Below are 21,381 nucleotides of genomic sequence, written 5' to 3' on the forward strand. Positions count from 1 at the left end.
TGTTGTTTCAAATGTATACAAGAACCCACAGTTTATAAAGTACTACTGCAAAGTCCTTGAGGTTTACAGCATTAAGCTGCTAATCCACAGCATGGGACTTTTAAGAGTGCTTCAATCATTTAATTATCTTCTATTTTAGTTTTGGAAGGTTTGATCCACAGTTCACATGAGCCTATCTCATTGCCATCTTTCATGTAAGAAATCCTTTGAAGTCAAGGGTGTTACCATGTGACTAAGCTCCTCAGGACCTGTGATGGACATAAACAGTGAAGCCTGTGCAGTCAGATAATGCAGAGGAGGAACTAAGTTTTCATGTTGGGGCTGTTGGTTTCTTACTGATTATATTTTAAAAAGATACATGGGAGATCAGTGATGTACACATCCAGGAAAACTATTTTTGGACACAAGTTCCCATATGTGGAGCGTGTTTCTCTCGTAGAAGTAATGGCAAGATTTGCTTTGGGCGCAAGTATTACATCAGGAGCCACAGGAAGAAGAAGGCAGCTCCAGTGGTTTGGATGAGTCATTGTTCCCTCTTAATGGAAAATTATAAAATATGAAACTGCCAGAGAATAAAATCTTTCAGGGGTTTATTATTTTTACAGGCCTTATAAAAATTACTGGAAAATCATAAAATTTTGATAGCTGAAAACTGAAAGGGTTTCATGAGCTTAAACTCAGCCTGTTTGGATCACAGCATCACTATGCCTGCACAGCTGGGATGTGGCATATCAGCTGCAGAAATTTCCCAGACTGTCTTGCTTTTGTTTAGCTGTGCCCCAAGGTCACATGAAAGCTTGTGGCTAGAGTTTCCCTTTGAACATAATTTCATGAAAATATTTTGATCTCAGGATAGAGCTGAGGCTCTTCCTTAGTGGTAGCTTGCCTGGTGATTTCTAAGTACTGTTGCCATAGACTGAAGTTTGCAGCTGATGAAACCACCCAGGAATATTACAAGCCTAGATACAGACGTATATGTTTATTTACACTCTATACTCAAGAGGCTTACCAGGCATAACTGCCAATCAGGAGTACCAATTTAAGTGAGAATTTATGTCATATGTCCAGATATGAGGAGGTATTGTGGAAATTATGGACTGGAGTATGAGCAGAGACAACACCCATCACCAGCAACTATCAGCTGTAACAGTTAGCAGATCTCATTGCCTTGGTCCAGCAAAGAGCTAAATAATTATTTTACATCATTTACAGCCACCCTAGGATGATGACAATTAGACTGTTGTTGATGCCAATGCAGTCAAAAGTAGCTGGATCACCACTATTATGTTGATAGTCACAGACCCCTTTATCCTATAATTTGTATGGTGATTAGGAAACACGATGTCCAAAAACAGTATGCGTATGTAAGATTTACTTAGAGCTGGTGAAACCACAGCCAGGTAGATCCTGCTGCTTTTTTGAGCCTTTTCCATTACAGGTATAAATACCCCAGGGGAAAAAAAAGAGGGAAAGGCAAAAAACAACAACAACAACAACAAAAAAAAAAAAAAAAAACACAACAACAACAACAACAACAACAACAAAAACCCTCACAAAAATTCAGCACAGGTCAGTCTTGTGTACCCAGCCAGAATGCATGCCAACGGCTTCAGGCAGACAGACATTCTCACTGCTGAGACAAAAAACTCCTCTGGAGTTGTCTGGATAATTAATAAAATAAACTGCATGGAAAGTAAATCTGTACATGTGTAAGAAAACGCAGCAGCATCACAACTGATATCTTGCTCTCTAGTATGTTTTAGACGTTTGAAAGATTTTTATTTTAAGTGGAGCATGACTACCCTGGGGCCTCTTTTGCTAATTAGCCAGCTGCAGATGAAGTATAGCACAGCTCTCACCCAGTAGATGCAGGGATTTATCTGTCAGTCAGATATAGAGGTCACCCAAGCAGAGACACACTTCACAGTGACATCAAGAGTCTTGATTTGCCATTGCCATTCTGGAAAGCAATCACACTGCAGTGACTAGAGGCAACCAACACAAACACAATGATGTTAACACAACTGGAGACTCTTATTGTGGAAATGTGAAGCCTTATTGCTTTGCACTGAAGTGGCCCAGTTCCTGTCAGAAATACAGGACAATAATTAAAAATTTATTAGTAAGACAGCGTGACCCACAGCTATATTTTGTTGATGGAGGTTATAAAAGCACCTAATTTTGTCGTTCTCCTTCTGAAGCTTCTGATTGTGCTCTAGCTGCCAACTCATCTGGATTTCCTAGGAAATAATGGCTTAACCACAGTGTAATTGTTGTTTGTAGAAAATAATTGATCAAGCCATGTAAAAGGTTTTGTAAAAGCATTCAAAAAATGGGAAAATTCCCAGTTGCCTCCTCTTGCTTTTAGCACAATGATCTCTAACTACTTCTGCTTGATCCTAAATTGATGTGTAATTTTCAAAGATTTGGATATATGATATATTTATGGTTTCACAGTACCAGGAGTTAGAGAAATGAGACTTTGGAAAGGAAAAACCTTTGTCAAAACAAAGATTCATATATGCTGCATGCTGTGACAAAATATAGTTGTAGTACAAGGAAGCAGTTAGAACACCTTCTCAAAGAACACTGGGAAAAAGACAAATCAGCTACTGATTTGTCCAGATATCTGAAATATTTTGCTGTCATGCAATCATTTCTCAGAAGTACTTTGTGTAGGACAGAGTATGGGCTACAAAGAAGGGAAAACATGGGTAACAATGAAGGAAGAACAACTTTAACCACAGAATTTGTTAAACCTGTCAGAACAATACAGCCCTGAAGGGACTTCAGGAGGTCACTTGCTGGTTGACAGTCAGATTCTCAAAATGTTTGTGTAGCCCCCGCTAAGATTCCTTCTATTACAGCAATGTCATACCATTCCCATGCCACCTAGTCCTTTAGTATCCTAATAATGTTTATTTCTTAATAGCTTATCTGAGCGTTGCTGCATTTTGAGCCTATTATTTCTTGCCCTAGCTTATTAGGTCATGGAGAAGAAACTCTTTCAGATATGGATCCACAATCCAAGGACTAATAGAGGCCTGTAGAAGACAGCCCTATGTAGTCTGATAGGGTGTGAAGGCTGAGAAACATTCCAATACAGTCAGTTCCTGCAGTATTAAAAGATGCCCTGCCTGCTTTGTAATAATTGTAACAGTCATAACTGGGCCATATGCTAAGCATAAAGGCAAAGTAATTAAAAAAGTACTTAAGGACAGACATGCATAGTCACCAGTAGGAAGAACAGCAAACACACAGGGAAGGGACTGGTCAATGTATGCAAAAAGTAAAACTGACTCAGTATCGTTTGATTTAGTGTTGACAAAATAAATCACCAGTATATTATAGTTCTTTTGACTTTTTGCATAATTAGTTAAATAACCTGAGCAATTAACCCAGTCTTGAGCAATGTCTGAGTGAATGACAGGTCATAGCTAGGAGATAGAGATAAATAAACAGTCAAAATTAATATGGTTTAGTGTGTGGTTTAGACTGTGGAAGGTGCTAAACTGAACAGAAATCCTTTCTCATCGGCAGCCAACGAGGAAGGATGTGCGGGTTTTGGCAGGGGATAAAGTTCATTTTTTTCACAGCAGCTGGTGTGGACTATGTTTTGGCTTTTTGCTGCAAACAGTGCTCATAAAACAGAGATGTTTTCATTACTGCTGAGCAGTGCTTATACAGTGTCAAGGTCTTTTCTGCCACTCACACCAACCCACCAGCGAGGGAGCTGGGCAAGCACCTGCTGGGAGGGGACACAACTGGGGCAGCTGATCTCAACTCACCCAAGGGATATTCCACACCAGGTGGTGGTGTGCTCAACATATAGAGCTGGGTGAGGGAGAAGAAGGGAGGGAGGCATATTCAGAGTAATGGGGTTTGTCTTCCAAATAACCCTTACATGTGATGGAGCCCTGCTTTCCTGGAGGCAGCTGAACACCTGCCTGACCACGGCAAGTGGTGAAGGAATTCCTTGTTTTGCTTTGCTTGTGTGCACAGCTTTTGCTTTAGCTATTAAACAGACTTTATCTCAATCCAGGAGTTTTCTCAGTTTTACAATTATGATTCCCCATTGCAACTGGATGGGGGGTGGGGGAAGGGGCTGTGTGGTGCTCAGTTTTTGGATGAGGTTAAAACATGGCAGAGGTTCTCCAACACTTGCCTTCTTGTTTAGAGAATATGAAGTATATATTCTGCACAGAGACTGAAGTCTTGCCTTATCTCACCTTGCCATTTCGTGTGAAGGCCTGTCTCTATAGATAGCATATATCCACACTGGAGACAGACAGAATACAGTGAGCACTCCTAGCACTGAAAGAAAAGCCTTGCCTCAGCTCACCCCATCTCACTAAGGCTTTTCTGTCTGTACAAGAATAATTACAGAAGGAGAGCTTTCACCTCACCTCACCTGTGAGGCCTTTTCCCCTGTGCAGTACACATTACCTCTCTGTGTGTTCCAGGGTACATTTATACCTAAAATAGCATATATTATCTATACAGACAAAAATGTCTCACACAAAATAAGGACAAGTGTATGTATTGCATATGTACATGTCTGTGCCCTGAGGCAGGGACATGCAGCAGCCTCACAGAATCAGTGAGATTGAAAGGGACCAGAGTGGATCATCTGGTCCAACCTCCCTGCTCAAGCAGGGTCACCCTAAAGCACATGGCACAGGATTGTGCCCAGAGGGTTCTTGAGCATCTCTTGATAGAGAAGTGAGAGAGAACTCCACAACCTCTCTGAGCAATGTGCTCCAGAGCACAGTCACTATAAAGTTCTCCCTCATGTTCAGGTGGAACTTATGTGCATCAGTTTCTGCCCATTGCCTTGTGTCCTATTGTTTGGCATCATGGAGAAGAGCCTGGATCCATCCTCTTGGCACTCCCACTTTACATATTCATACACTATATAGATACATATATATATATATATATATATATATATATATATATATATATATATAAATGAAATCCCCTCTCAGTTGTCTCCTCTCCAGGTTTAACAAGCCTAGCCTCCCTGAGTGATGCTCCAGCCCCTCAATCATCTTTGTTGCCCTCCACTGGTCCCTCTCCAGGAGCTCTATGCCTCTCTCGTACTGAGGAGCCCAGCACGAGAGAGCACAGAGCTCCTGGAACACAGCATTCCAAATGTGCCTCACTAAGGCCGAGCAGAGGGGCAGGATCACATCCCTCCAGCCCCTCCTCACCCTGCCGCGGCCTGCCCACGGAGTCGCAGATAAGGCAGAGAGCCCCGCCACACACAGACTAAGCGGTTTCTCCCCGCCACACGGGCCGTTCCCGCCGGGACAGGGTGAGTGAATCCCACGCAGAACGCGAGACCCGCTTGTGCGGCCCGGCCTGCCCTCCCCGCTCGGCCCACCCCGCCCGCTCGGCCCACCCTCCGCGGCCGGGCCGGGCAAGGCGGCGCCGGGCGGGGCGCGGCCTCACGGCGGAGCCGCCGCCGGGGGGCGCTGTAGGCGGCGGCGCTCGGGGCCGCGACGGCGCGCGCGGCGCTCGGGCCCTCCCGCGATTCCCGGCCTCGCTCGGCGCCCGGCTGTGGATCGGGGCGGCGGACGAGAAGGAGGAGGAAGGAGAGGAACAGGCGGGAGCGGGGCGCAGTGAAGAAGCGCTGCGAGGAGCCATGTCCGCGCCCGCCGGGCTTCCGCCGCGGCCCGCAGCCGCCGCCGCCGCGTTTTCCCCGGGCGGGCCCGGCAGCTCCCTGGAGGCCGCGGCCCCCGGTAGCGGCGCGCCGCGCTGCCAGAACGGTGAGGGGCCTGCGCGGGGCCCGGGCGGGCGGGGAAAGGCCCGCGGGGTCCCCGGGACGAGGCGCGCCTCTCCCACGAGGGGTGAGACCCCCGTGGGTGCCAGGGCCTGCGCGCTGTTCCTTCCTCCCGGGGGCGGGTGTGGGCCCGTGGATCCGGCACGCAGCGGAGCCCCTTGGCTGAAAGGCAGCGGGACCCGCGGAGCTGCTCGGGGAAGGTGCGGGCCCCCGCGGCTGCGTGCGGAAGGAACTTGAGAAGGGGCAGCCTCTCCCGCTTCGCTGCAGGGGCGAGGGAGGGGGTATCCGTGCATTTATCTCCTCGCGGATTTGGATCTGCCCGGTGTTGTGGAGCCTGTTTGTGGCGTTTCAGGAAGGCTCTGGAGGCCGAGGCACCTCCAGGCCTCGATGCTGGCTGTCGTCCGTGAGAATGGGGAGAAAATCGCGTGTTAGGGGCGAGAGTAGTCACTTTGTAGCTATGTCTGAACTTAAAAGTAGTGGGTGGGTAGGCGTTCACATAACTGGATCTTGGGATTTGAGCTGAACAGGGAACATTGGGCCAGTGAAATGTGGGTCACCGAAAAACAAAGGCAGAATAGTTTAAAGTCACAAAATACTGACGCCCATTTCAGGCAGAGAGGAAGTGAGGCTGACTGTAGTATGAATGAAAGTAGTGCGTGTACACTTCCGCATTTTTAAATTGGTGCGCTATAAAATCAGTTCTTTATTGACACACCACGTTAACTCTTCAAGATCCCTATATAATAATTTTCTTTGTGCAATATTGGTTTGGTATCTAAATTTGGCCTCTTATTTGCCTAGAGTTCTGGCTCATACTGTTAAATCTTTTGTAGTCATGCTATTTTCTGCACAGGTGTGTTTTCTGTGCAGGGTGGGGACCTACAAAATGTTTTACATGAGAATTGTGAGCTTTTCTCCTGTCCAAAGGAGTAGTTAAGTGCTAAGCACTTAAATGCCTATACAGTACAAGTCTTAACAGCCACTGAAGAAAATGGAGGTAATTAAATGCTAGGTTAAAAGTAGATACTGATGCCTCAGTTGTATCCAAACTGGTATTGTGATGCTGGGGTTTGTAAAAATTGATCAGAAAATGCCCTGAATTTTTCATTTTGTAACATCTAGCAATAGCATTCCAAAAATTTTTGGTCGGTTTGTCTGTTGTGTGAGTAGTAATCTCCTAAAGTTACAACACAGGACTTGTGGATTTGGGTTTTTTTTTGGTGGAAATAGGAGAGGAAGTAGAGGGGAATAGCGATAGAAAAAGACTAGCAGAAAGTTCTGTACTGTATTATAGAAACTAAATTTCATGAAGAGGATTGTCACTGCTTTTGAAATTTAATTTTATGTCATTGGAGTGGAGTTTAAATGTAAGATCCTGATGTGAATTGAGCTGTTTCTGTATTGGCTGAAAGAAAATACAGGTATATGTTTTTCTTTAGCATGCTCTGTGTTTTAATTTGATAAAATGTGAACTTTTCAGATAAAACTATGTAGTTGCTGCCATCTAATGAAAGAGAGTGCTTTTTGCAGGAGGCAAGCAGCCTGTTTTACATAGAATGATATTAAAAAGGATGTTCAGGTTTGTTATTACTGAATTTTGCCTGGTTCAATGACCAAGTCCATTTGAGATCCTTGGAGACTTCAGTTTTTGTTAAATTTAGGCATGATTGTTTTGTTGAGTTTTTGAAAGTAATTTCTTGTGTGCATGGTATTATTTTCTTCCTTCTCTCTAACAAGTTCGGGAAGCTTTTTTTGTAGTCTTAAAAGTGGCTTTGTATCTAAGTGGAAAATTACCTATTTCCTAATTTCAGCATAACAAAATGGTTCTTGTAAATCAGTACTGAAGGATGATTTCTTCAGTAGTGATGAAGGACTTCAGTGCTAACAATTTAATGTATTGGAATGCAGCACTGAGAGGATGATTGTATTGAATTCCCATGACTCTTAAGAAGAGTTTTGCCTGGTGCTGTCTACAACTGGTTTGTAAGGCTGCCATTGGTATTTCTACTGGCATTTTGGAAGTAAAATTTTCATTATTATGTTGGTTAGTCTTGTTTTTCATCCCTCCTCAGACTGGAGATAGTTGTGGTCAATTGAACAAAGAGAACAGAGATGTGAAAGATGGGAAACCTCTGAATATTTTGTGCAAATGGGAAGCTGTGTGAATCCTCCTGAAGAAGGAGACACCAGTTCTGTGACCGAGCTGCAGTGAGAGCTCAGCAGTAAACAAGGGGCAGTGGTGCTGCTGCCCCCTGCTCATGGGGTAAAGGACGTGTGAGGAGGCCGTGGGTCTTCTCTGGAGGTGGGTAAAGGGGTGTTAGGAGTTTTGGGAAGCTCACAGGTGGATTTGGATAGAAAGGCAGTTTGGTGGTGTAGCATCCATAGACTCCATGTAGGTAGGGTATATGGCAGATGGCTGAATTATGCTGCTGGGGGAATGCCTGGACATAAAAACCAAACGTGACATTAGCAAGCAAAACTTTACTAATGCATGTGGTGGTATAGTCATAGCACTGGTCCTTTTATTTTTTTCTGGGAGTTTGGAATTTTTTGTGTTGTGGCTCCCCCCTCCCTTAAAAAGAATTAGGAGTTTTGGGATTCACCTGTTAATGTCTATGTAGTTACACATTGTAACTTTATTTAATGCATACTTTATATAATAAGTATTAATTTGTTCGTAGAAGGAGAGATGCACTGCTTTTGTTACAGAGATGACATTTTAGAGATATACCTGCTGTGTGCAGCTGAGGTTTACAGTTCCTTTATGGAATTTTTTGAGATATTTTTCAGGTATTTTGGAAGGATGGAATACCTGAGACATCGGGACTCATTGTGCAATTAACCAGGTTTTGAAATGACATTGAAGATATATTTTGATTTCCAGTGTTGAAAACTGTCCAGTTATCTAGTCACCATTAGTAGCTTCAGCTACTAATTGCAGTACAAAAATTACTTTCCACTCACATTCTTTGTAATCAGATGTACAAAAGACTCATTTAAGATAATGAGAATAATCTTTCATCTATAATTGTAAAACTTGCTTTCAAAGGACCTGCAGCTTGAAATCAATATAATTTTTCAAATTTTGTCTGTCTCAGTGAGGTTTTCATGTGTGTGTTTATAGATGTTTCTACTTAAAAACATGAATAAAAAGGACTCTGCATTCTGTCATGCAGAGACTGATATCTTGTATTGGTAATTTAATCTCTGTTTATGGTGTGTATTTTGAAACAAGAGCTAGATACTAGAAGAAGACTTTGCAGTAGATTATTTGATATGTAGCCTTTTATTTAGGAGTCAGGTGCTCCTAAACCAGTTTCTAAGCTATACCTGCTCAGTTAGTTAAATCTGCATATATCAGTAGAACAGATGCACATTTTATTTTCAAATAAAATATCTCTTCGTGCCACCTTAGGTGGCATAGCTGCTTAAAGCCATAAACCTTGACCCTTGAAAATTATTGCTGTATCTTTGGGTTTGCTTTTTCAGACTTTAAAAAGCAGATCAGAAGTCTGGCAAAGTTCATGTTGCTGTTAATGGCTGGCTAACTCAAAGTCATTTTCCTTTAAAGGAGAAAAAACTATGTAGCTCTGTAAAGCAGCTCCCACTTTTTCAAGAAGAAGGTGAATCAGAAACATAGCTCATACATGCTCTCTTCAAAACTCGAGATAATTTTTTTTAAGCTCTTTATGCTTTTCTCCCAAGTGCCTTCTGTCTTGTCATCCCACAGTCTAAGTTACTGCAATTTTTTAGCTCCTTTCTCTTCTGCTCAGCTTCCTGTTAGTTATGAAAGGGCATTTTTAATTTTACCAGAAAGTAATTTTGGGCAGTATTAGCCCACAACTTGCTTTTAGGAGTCTGTTAACAATTTTATTATTAAAATTGACTTGCAAGTTAATCATAGGACATCTAGAGGTTCCTTGGAGAACAGTGATTTTTCAGAATTTCAAGACAAGAGAAGTAATGCTTAAGTTTTATAATCATTGTAAATATAAGCAGGGGAGTCAACTATTCATTATTACCTCAGCTGCCATTTAATTTGTGAGTGGGCCAGTGCTGTGTTTATGTTTTTATTGGCCAGGGAGTGGGAAATAACACTGTAGTCATTCTGTGTGATGGAAGCAATAGGGTGTGGGAATTTTAAGAAAGCAAGTTATCCATTCAAAAGCATCTATGGTTCACTAAAAATAAAAACAAGGTTAAGGAATGGGACATGAGGAAGAACTTTGAGATTTCCCATTGAGCAGTTGGCTGAGAAAATCAGTTTGGACATAGTTAACATTTGGTCTGTAGCAGGCAAGCCCTGGTTTGACCCTTGCTGGGCTAGTATGGAATTAAACTCTAATGTTGCAGAACCAGTTGCAGTGATACCAGAGGTCAGTTTCTCTGATGCCAACATCTCTTAGACCTCATGTGAGTATCAGGCAGTAAATAAAAATGATGTGCCTTGTCAAATACTCTGTAGTTTCATAAAAACATCAGTTTTCCTGAAAGCATAATACTTAAGGACATAGAAGACAAATATAACTGTCCTGCAACTCTTTCTCTATTGAAGACTTGTAGAGAAGAATACCTGTATTGTTAGGTATTGACATACTGATTTGACTGCAGCTTTTCAGTTTCCATATTCAGGAGGTTCAAACACTTAAAAATACCACTTTGGTGCTTATTGTTGGTCACTATTTTTTAAATATTAACTGCCTATAAACTCTTAAAAATAGTCAAAATACAAACAAGAGGCAAACAGTCTTGGCATGGAAGCCTCTTTCAAGAATGGAAGCCTCTTTCAAGAGTGGAAGCAATCCATTTTTCGGCATCTTTGTGTATTTGCAAATTACTTCAAATACTGTATTTGCACTCATTATACTTGGTTTATTCTCTCTCTTCTGATGAGAATCAAACTCAAAAATAGAAAAGAAGAAAGCAGTTGTTTGTTAGTTCAAATGCAGAGTCCATTGGTACTACTAGCAGATGCCCCTTTAATACATGTGATGTTTTCTCTTCATTTCAGGTCCTATGCAGAGTCAGATGCAGTTCCCCTCTGGCTATGGCTCACATCTTCCAAGCTACAGTGCGCCTTCAGGACACTATTCCCAAGTGCCCAATAAAGCTGCTGCTTCACATCTGGATAATCAGTACAGAGCCAGTTACTACCCTGGTTACTATTCAGCACCAGCACAAAATGTTATGACATCTGTGGGTAGCAACGTGTTGAATGCACAGGAGTCGCATCAATTGTACAACAACACTCCTCCCCATTCAGGGGGCTCCAGTGACAGACCTGTTCAAGGAGCAGTATCATCGGCATCCTACTTGCATGTGAGTGCTCAGCAGTCATATTCAGCATTTGATAATCACTACAGCACTTCTATCAGCTCTTCAGTTGCATCTCAGGGATTTCCCCTTAATTCTGATCACTACGCTATGCCCGTGGTTTCTGGTGCCATGTATCCTAATGTTTCCTATCCTCCCATGGCTGCTGGAGGTGTGTATGGGCAGACATTTACCTCTCAGAGTCTACCTGCTGTTGGACAGTTCAAAGAGACAAATGCATTTTCTAGCCAGAGTACATCAGTACCTCATTCCCTTCAACAGCACGTTCCCGTGGGATATAGTACAACGTTATCAACTGTTTCATCTGCTCAGGCTGTGCAAGACAACCTCAGCAGGAATCTCACTGGATCGGTTCCTAAAGTAAACAACCAAATAAATACAGGTATGGTGTTACTTGAAAGATAGTGAACTGCCAGATTTGTCTGGGAAACATAAGTAATTGTGTGCTCTTGTTGCCTTGTTTGTGTTCACTGTGTGGAATTCTGTTCTATTGAGAGATACAGAAAAATACACTATTTAGGGGATGGTTGTAGTTTATTTGTGCGGTTTTCATGTGAGTGGCCTCAGAAGGGAGCTTTTGCATGCAGTTCTGAAGGAATATGTAATTTCTGAAATATGTCTGTTATTCACAAAGATACTTTTTTCTTTTCTGGCTAGAGAATTTCTTTAAGTCATGATTGTTGTTTCTTTAAATTTTGCCTTAGTGACACTGTGAGAGACTGAAATGTTAGTGGCAGTGACTCAAAACAATCAGATATTTGTGGAGGCAGCAGGGTGCTTTGCTGAGGCCAGGTTTGCACTCTTTTCCCATGGAGTAGGAGGAGAGTTTATGGGTGCGGAGTTAGGGGTGTGGTGTGTGATGGGAAATCAATCCACACAAGACAGGGAGAGTGAACACCCACTGCCAGATGCTACAAGCTGGATCTTGGGCCAGGTAAGAAGCAGGCCCTGTGGAGGCGGGCTGGTACTTTTTTTGTCATGCCAGTTGTCCTTCCTTATGCAACTGTCACACGTAAGCCTGAGCATGTTCATCCCTTCTGATGGGGCATAACAGACTCAAGTGTGCTGACATGAGAGGCAGCTTTGTGCCTTAGAAGGGGCCGAAACCATCAAAGACCCCCAGAATGCCCCCAGACTCAATTTCCAAAGGAGTGGGCATGATCCACAGTGTTGCAATAGATCCACAGTGTTGTAAAAAACAATGTAAAATTCTCCTGCCCACATCCACGGGGAAGTGCTTGGAGTTCCCATGTACACCTGAACATAATTAACCCATTGAGCTCTGTTGTGTGGGACCCCTGCCACCAAGAAGACCAGAAGAAGAGGACTAACAGGACACTGTCTGGATCCCCAGGTGTTGATATCTTTCTATTTATCCAATACATATAATTTGTACATATTGCTTTTTCACATTAAGTATACGTGGCCGCCCACTTCAGTGAAAATCAGTAGAATTTAGTCCCATTTGGATGGTATGAGACACCTCATGATATGAGTCCATTGTCATCTGCATGTGCTGTCCACACCTGGTGTCAGCTGGCTTGTGGCTGCCCAGCACCACTGGTATTCACTGAAACTTTATTGGTGCTGAGGTGATACAACAGCACATACAATATCTGCAGAAGTGTGGAGCACTCTGAGGCCAGGGCCTGGGCTGTCTTCTCCTGCCTTGACTTGGAGTGACCCAGAGCCCTCAAGTTTCTGTGATACCATTTCCCCTGCACTCCACAGGGAACACTCACAAATACAATGTCTGCCACAGTTGTGAGTTCCTGGATGTGTTTTTGATGATGTTGGTATTTGTTCACTTTTTCTACAGTGGCTTCTTCTAAGGATGTGTCAGTACACTTGTATCACACAGTCACATCCACCGTGAATGCTTGAATTTCCTTCACAAAAATTGTCTGCTTTGTATAACTCATTGCTGTCATCTCTTGTACATGGTTCCTGAAATACTGTCCAATTTTGCTTTTTTGCTTCCTTTGATAATATTTCACATATGTAATTGTGCCTTTTAATTCTTGTATCCTGCACAACTGGGCAGTTCCCAATGATGTGGGAGCATGTTCCATTCTCAGCCTGGCAGTGCCTGCAGGATTTGAGGTATTTTTCTTGTCTACCCCTTGTCTCTTGATGGGTCTTAATCTGTCGCTTTTCACTCCCTTTCTCTCCTCTCTTTCTATTTTATTCTCTCTCTCTCTCTCTCTCTCCACATTTACTGTTAGATAAAATTCATACTATTGACTTTGGCATATGGACTCATTTGCGCCATAATTCAGGAAGAGATATAAACATATCTGCATTTTCCCACAAAGTTCAGGAAACAAGTGGAACCCTACTTAGATTTCAAGTCAGTTGGGTCTTTTTAATTAATATTTTTGATAAGCATTTGAAAGAGGAAGTTGTAGCTGATTTTTGCAAGCAACAACTCGATGGTTTTAGTATGGATGTAGCTATAAGGTTGTGATGGTGCCAGTTGAAGGCAGGTACATTCAGACCTTGTTAGTTCTTTCAGCTTCTGTTTCATAGGAAAACCGAGTATGAGTTCATGGGGCAGTACTTAGTAGGAAGCATGGAAGAGACTGGAGATGTGAGAATACCTTCACAATGAAATATATCACTCTGCAGCGGAGAGAGTCTGTGCAGGATTTGATTTGATTTTCTTTCTAAACTGGGAATTTTCTGACTTCACACAGTTTTGACCTGTAAGCAGTGCCAGACTACAGCTTGCTTTCTCAACTAAAGACAGATGTTACATAACTGTAGGTTTCTTTTTTAATGCTAGATATTTCAGATTATAGTGTAACATTGAAAGTGTGTTAGGAGTCCTAGTAGCTGAGACTTTCTCAGACCAGGGACTTAAGAAAGAATATGGGTTTGGTAAAGATTTTTTTGGGGGGGAAAAGCAGTTAAGCTTAAATGAAGCTCATTCAATCCAGAGTTTGAATTTAGTTTCTATATTAATTTCCTCCCCCCTCCCAAGACTAGGATGTAGAGTGTCATTTAATATTAGTAGATTTGAATTCTGTACTGATAAATGCTCTGTGTAATTTTCTCCAGTATTTTCAAACTATGAAACAAAATATCATTTAAAAAAAGAAATACAGGGAGCTCCTTGAAAAGCTCCTGAAGTTACCAGCATTTCATGGTTGTTCATAAAAATGGATTCTTTCAAGGACTGGCCAAAAAAGTTGACTCTGTTCAGTGCAGAATGTGCAGCTGGACTTGACAGAATGCAGGTATCTTTCCAGAATAGCACAATATGCAGTAGGCATATGAAAACAACTTTTTGTTTTTCAGACTGTTTCTCTTTTATTTACAGAAGTTTTTCATTCCAATGCTTGTTAATTTTCTTTCCCGTAGAGGTATCTTGAAGTGATTTATTCATAGCAGTTTTTTTTGCAGTGAGCAGCTGTTTTAAAGGTGGAACAGTGGAGCTGACCAGACAGTGAAGAGCAATATGAGCAGCAGTTTTATTTTTGAACCATTCAGTGCTGCTCTTAAGGGGTGATTGAGTTAGTTTATGGCCTCAAGAAAAAGTAGTAATATTACACTTGGATTTCAAAGAATGAGTGATAGGCTTGGCTGTGATAATGCTGTGTCATGGATACTTACTTTGCAGTATGAAAATAAACACTGATTCACTGTTTCTGTTGTACTTGGGTAGTGCTGCAGTCCTTGGTTGGCTTGCTGGACTGTCGGCCTCAGCAGTTACACCACATGCAGACTCTTTCTGGGCTTTCTGCTGATAGAAGCATGCCCTGTGCTTCATTGCACAGTACACAGGTTTCTGGAAGTGATTTATCTGCAAAATAATTTTTTTTTCTTCCCCCTGGATTCTGGTTCAGTCTCAGAACACAGATGATTCCATATTTCCTGTCTAAAAAAACAGATAAACACAAAGCTGACAGCAAGGCTGAAGAAAGAGCTGGTTTTAATAATAAAACCTTGAATACTAAACCATTTTTGGTGTGTGGGGCTAAACAAACTGCCTCCAATGATATCTGATTTCTTTTAATCTAGAATTCAACATCTTTGGCTAAAATATGTTAAAACTCCAATTGCTACAACACCTGGATAGTAAAATATTTACATAAATAACTACAAATAAATGCGTAATAATAAAATTGTAAAGTAATTATAGTAATTGTTTGATCCTGGCATAATTAGTTTGGTTTTGAGATGCTGAGATGCTTTCTAAATTTCCTAGTGCAGTCTTACTGTTCTCAGATAGAGTCATTTTATATATCGTATTTATTTGTTTACAGCCTTTAAGAAAAGGAGTTGGATTTTGAAAATTATTTGCCAGTTCCTGTACATCCTTGGAAAATGTCTGAATACAATTCATAAGGAGCATAAGGAAATAATGAATGATCTGTTGGAAGGAAACTTTCTGAATATTTCATCCTATTTCTTTGGGAAGAAGCAATGATGGGAAACAGTTGCCATCTGTTCTGTGTATAGTTTTTTGCTAAACTACTTGAAAAAAAGAAAGATTTACTGAAATGCATAAGCATGCTTTCTCCACTGTTTGTGTAAGAAACTTGGATACAGTGTCCTCCTCTTTGTCAGGGTGCCAATGAGAGTTTGGTGTCATTGCCCCTGTGCTGTGAAAGATGCCCTTACAATCTTTAAATTATAAATAAGCAAATTGCAGACAGACTGTCAGTCAAGATGCTACAGTTTTAGTGTATTTTTTTAAAGCAGTTTTGTACAGTCAGCACTGAAAGCTCTCTGTGATGAAAATGAATCCTTTTTGTAGAAGAATGATGTGTTGGTGAAATCTGTGTGTCCAAACAGAACTTAGTCAGGAAACTTAGGCTGGCGAGAGTTTTTCAGAAGTTGTTAGATTTCTGAATTGTTTTTTACTTTAATCAAAAAAGTTGTCGCCACTGGACTTGAATTGGTTTCTTTAAAAATCCAATTTTATGTATAGCTTTGCAAAGCTTCCAGCATGTTGAATTTACTAAGGTCAAACCTCTTAACTTCTATATGTTGTGTACTAAGGACATAAAACTGAAACAAAGTATTTTCCTAGGACTTCAGCAGCCTCTTTCTGAAATATCTGAAGTATTTTCAGCAAGTGTGCTAAGATTTCAGTAGAAGAAACCAGATTTATTTTAAGAGGATTTTTTTTTTTTTTTTTGCTGGTAGTTGACTGCTCTTGGTGAATAATAGCCAGTGAGAATAATTTTCTTTGCTTTACGAAGTATAAATAAAGTAGAATATAAATATCTCTAATTCAAGATTTTTCTCCTTGGAGGTTTAAACTAGTTTAACCCTGCAGAATCACCCTCTTCTATCTTTAAAACCTGTATTTCACCTGAACAGTCTTGATAAAAATCTGTTCAGGAGTGTTATGCTATGTAAATTTCATACTTTGTATTATTTTGGTTTTTTGTCTTTCTTAGGTCAGTAGCTTTCTTAAATGTTTTTCCAGTTTATTTCAGCTGAAATTGGAGCACTCTCATTATTGTTGGTGCTTTTCAACTTAGGATGGATGCCAGCCAGGATGTCTGAATTTTACTGGACTCCTCCATGGGGAGAGCGAGTTGGAGAGCTCCTGTGGGTATATGGCATGGGTTTCTTTGCATCCTGGTATGGACAGCCTGCTTAAGCAGGAGACACTCTAATTTCATTAGCTCACGTGCATACTTCCCCTTATGTCAGATCAGGATGTAAAGTCCTTACTGCCCCAGTTCCATAGGAATGTAGGCTATAATCCTGTAAATCTGCTAATATAGGTGTGGTTGAAAAAAGGGGAAGGACTGCAGCCAGTACTGAAAGACAGGGGCAAAGGATGCTGTTGGAAAACAGGCTGCAGGGAGGTGGTGCCTCTCTCCTTAGAAATTGTGTAGTGTTGGGTGTAGGGGATGTGTGGGGTTGTGAGGGCAGGAAATCAAGACCACTTCAAGCTGAAGCAAGTCAAGAGGGATAATGCTCGCATGTCTTCTGAAATTCTGAGGAGATGCTGTGGTGATACTTTTAAACTATGACCTCTATGTATAGTTTACCTCTAGGTATCACCAGTTAGAAATTAAATGACAACTTTGTGATGATGTACAGGGAAAAAATATGAATTACAATGCTAATTTGCCCAATTCTGCAGATTCTTTCTGTAACATGCCTTTTAGCTGTAGATCATTATGCTTGATTATTGGTTGAGAGCCATGAAGGAAAAACTTAAGTACACACTGAAGGTGAGGAAATGTGGTTTTAAATGTTAATTTTGTTCTAGTGTTTCCTTTGGACTTGGTTGCTTACAGCATTTAAAACCTTTATGGAGTTACCAAATAAAGTTTAATATTTGATTTTTCAGGTTGGATTTTTGTACAAGGAGAAAATAAATTTTATTTCTCAGAGTTTAGAAATATTTATTTTACAATGCATTTAAAGGATTTACGTAATTTTGAAGACAATTGGATAACCTTTGCTTGAGAATAGATATTAGTACTTGGCAGGAAGGTATTACATCTTCAGCTAATCCAGGTGTAAATTGGTTTTGGCTTTGAGCACGTGACACTGACATTACAGCATTTAACACTCTCTATAGCAGTGCTTGATGCTGCCAGCATGGCTATATTGCCTTCCAGTGTGGAAAATACCATCACCCTGCAAACAACTCTACAAAACCTGGGTGAGCACATGAATGTGGCAGAGAACTTCTCTTGTCATCTTGTATGTCTTGCTTGAGGAAGCTACTGTAATAAGAGCATTCCTGCTGACAGGTTCTGAAGCTGCCATGGGGAATCTGCAAGACACTGTGTGGAAGCAAAGGTTATAGCAAGTCCATTGCAGTAAAAAAATGCTGTGTATGTTCATTGTTCATTGGAAAAAGACATCATTTTGATTTTGATAAGACTTGCAAAAAGCCGTGTGTATGCTCAACAGCAGATTTTAAAATTGAAAAATATATAAAAGATAATAAAGATGTGTGCTGTAAATTTTGACTGTAAATAATAAAAACAGAAGGATCATTTTAAGCCTCCTCTTCTTCACCCTCTAAAGGAAACCTCAACTTCGCCATGAAGTTCCTTGAGATATCACCTCCATTATTCAAGGAAAAGCTCAGGGACTGTATGAACTACACAGCTATATGTGCAGAAGGTGCAAAATTAATATTAACTCTGCCTCCTACAGCAAATTCGGTAACTTAAACGAGTACTCTACAAGTGGAGAATTTTGCTCTTGCTTAATTTCTGTGGTTTTTTACTGAGTACTTTTGGTAAAACCATTTCCTTTCTCTTCTTTTTAACAGCTTGGTTGGTCAGAGTTTTTTTAGAAAGACTCATAATACAGTTTTTCTCAATTTATGAGCAAAGAGCAACCCTTAGTTGAGAGCTAACTTAATTGAAGTTATGTTGTCCTTGTCTGATTGGAGTTTCAGCTGGACTATGTCAAATCTCTCAAAGCATTAATCTGACTTTTTTTAAGCAGATTATATCTAGTCCAGATGTCTAAAACACATCAGAAGTTTTGTGGAATACTGGTTGATTGCAACGGATTGCTTGGAATATGAGTCTCATAACTGAATACCCATATTGCAAGTGCCAGCACTGCAAGGGAAGCATAGTACTGGTCTACTGCACAAGATTTCCTCCCATGGGAAGAATGTTGACGGGTGTATTTCGGGTGGACTACATTCCACTTACCTGGGAACAGTAACTTATAAAAGCACAGCATTGTGGGGATGTAGCAAAAAGAAGCTTCAGCTTAGTATTGCTTGTACTGCATCATGCTTTCTTTTTTTTTTTTATGCTGTTGTCAGAGCAATTTGTTCATTATAACGGAGTTTTAGCACTGTAGGTACTGAATTTTTTAAAGCAACCAATCTTTCCATACATACTTGTTTGAAGGCATCTCTCTTTAAAGTACTGTATTGTTTTTTGTAGTTACTGTGGTATCAAGTGTGATTGCTTGTGCTGTATAATTGTCTGTGCAAGTACATACAAAGGGTTCCTGCTTTCTGATGTTGTTTTCAGGTGGCATAGATTCTTCACAGCCTGTGCACTCAGTGAGCCAGAATGTTCCATTTACCAAGCCTGGACCTGGAACATCTGCTGCCTCTGCTGTGATGTCGTCAGTAAGGTCACCTGCTCCAAGCCTGTCTTCAAAGCCACCATCTTCACCGTCTGTTACACAGTCACCAGAGCTGGCCCTTCAGGAAGGTACTAAAAGGGAATGGGAAGTCACACTACAGGCTTTTGCTGTATTCCACATGCACACATGAATGCTGGAAGTTTTATTGCTGCTCTTCTGTGTTTAACTGGAGCACATCTCTGGCGTCTCATCAGGCTCCCTGAGTGGTGGTGTTTTATGTCACCTTGGTTTTAGATTCTCTTAATCCTTGTGTTTGATTTCCTTTGTCCATGTGTTGTTGCCTTTGACTTGTTTGTCTTGTTGGCAGTCTTACTTGTCTCTTGCTCAAAAAACCTTCTTTTAGTTCCCTTACTTTAAAAAACTGCTCACTACTTTAATTTCTTAGAAGAAGATCTTAAAATTAGCTTGTAATTAGTCTGTATTGAAAAATGAAGTGTAGACTAGAAATCTGCTAGTATGTGGAAGCAGTGAGTTTGAGGATTAAGTTAGGATTAAGGTAGAATTGTTTTCTTACTGCCTAGCTGTAAGTGCCCATGGAAAGCTGCTGCAAGAATTCGTGTGGGAAAACCTGAGTGTTTGTATAAGCTCCTTCCTATTTTGTTGGCAGCATCTTGACAAAGAATCGATTGGCTCTTGAGCCTTCTTCAGTTAAATTAAACTTTACACTGATGTTTTGACTTGCCTCTTGATTATTACGTATTTCTGTATCTGGTATTCCAAATCTAATTGACTGCATGATTTTTTTTTATTTTGGCCATGTTTTCTCTTAGCAATTTCAGAATTTTAAATTCTTGTGGATAAAGAACTCTGCCTGAGGGGTTAAAGTAGGTATTAATTTTGTCAGAATATGGTATCTCTAGTGTTCAAAATAATTGGCAACCCCATGGTGTGTGATTGTCACAGAGTATTTTTTTATTCTTAAATTATAGAATCCTCTGACGTAAATAACTAAATTACCCCTTTTCCTCATTTTTCTGGTAGAATGCAGATTACAGGTTGTTCATCAATCATTTCTGTATCTATTAGAGGAAAAAAAATTATTCATTGCTGTAAAGTCCTATGTACAGCATGTAATTTTAAAGAAAGTATGTCAATTTTTGGAAGTGTGGCCCTTACACAGTTTTACAGTTGATTTTGGTGATTGATAGACTTTGTGTTGTAGGTGTGCTTACTAGAAAAAACTGTTGCTTCTTTTTTCAAAGAAATTGCAAACCATGTTTTTAATGAGAAAAAGGATTTCAGCTCTTTAACTGTGATTGCCTTGATGTGCAATGTGTGTGTTCTGGAAGTGATTCCTGTGAAATGTGTGAACGCCTGGTACAGCAGCTACAGATCAGTGCAGTGGCTGCTGAACTTCCCTAAATTCAAATGCTTCCACTAAGTGAAGGTGAATGCAGTAAGTAGCTGAATGAGCACATTCTAAAAACAACAATATGTTGGCAGTATAAAGATAAGTTGTCAGGAGTTTTTATTGATCTAATTTTATCTATTTACATGTCATCACACATAAGTTTCTATGTTCAGATGATGGTTTTATGAGCACTGGAAGACTTCAAACTCTTCTCTAGTTTTTTTTGAGGAGTCTGAAATAGTTATCACATTTAATTTTTGATTAAAAAAGCAAGAGTACATTATCTATTTGTGGAAGTGAACCTATTGAAAAATCAGCACATATGTATTAAATATTTGTCTGGGTTAGAATTCCAAGTATGTTTCAGCTGCAGTAATCAGATAGACTTGATTTTTTAAAATATTTTTTTAAATTATGGAATACCATTGCCTGCATGAAAGCATTCTGAAAAAATGCAGTTTGAATTAATTTTTGAAAAACATTTCATTGTTTTAAGCACCTCTTTGGGGCATTCCTGTAAAAACTAAAAAATTCTAATTGTTTACTTGACTATCTTCAACAGGACAAAAACCTTAAAATATATTGAAGCCTATTTAATCTTACATAACTATCCGTACAAAATTAATGTGCACTTTATGTTTGAAAGGCTTTTATGGTGTGGGTGATTGAACTTAAAATACCAAAATAATTGGTTTATTTCACAGGCAAATGTGTTATTATCCCAGTTTATCTTCTGTGTCCTGCCACCTACATTTCTAGATGTCTGTAAATTATAGTGGGATAAAGCCTTTGAGTGCAATATTATTATACC

The 21,381-nt window shown here is 40.4% G+C and overlaps 1 protein-coding gene across 2 annotated transcripts in view; it reads left to right on the forward strand.

Moving 5' to 3' along the window:
- Positions 1 to 5,486: 5,486 nt before the first annotated feature.
- Positions 5,487 to 21,381, forward strand: part of SEC24B (SEC24 homolog B, COPII coat complex component) — a 45,976-nt gene continuing 30,081 nt past the window's right edge. Inside the window, exons 1-3 of one of the 2 annotated variants that reach the window (XM_059844251.1) lie at positions 5,487 to 5,771; positions 10,797 to 11,501; positions 19,102 to 19,287. In XM_059844251.1, the coding sequence (XP_059700234.1) occupies positions 5,648 to 5,771; positions 10,797 to 11,501; positions 19,102 to 19,287 (1,015 nt within the window). In that variant the 5' untranslated portion in view covers positions 5,487 to 5,647. The remainder of the gene's footprint in view (positions 5,772 to 10,796; positions 11,502 to 19,101; positions 19,288 to 21,381) is intronic. The other variant, XM_059844250.1, reaches the window with a different exon arrangement.

This window comes from Haemorhous mexicanus, chromosome 4 (assembly GCF_027477595.1).
Source record: "Haemorhous mexicanus isolate bHaeMex1 chromosome 4, bHaeMex1.pri, whole genome shotgun sequence".
Lineage (NCBI taxonomy): Eukaryota > Metazoa > Chordata > Aves > Passeriformes > Fringillidae > Haemorhous > Haemorhous mexicanus.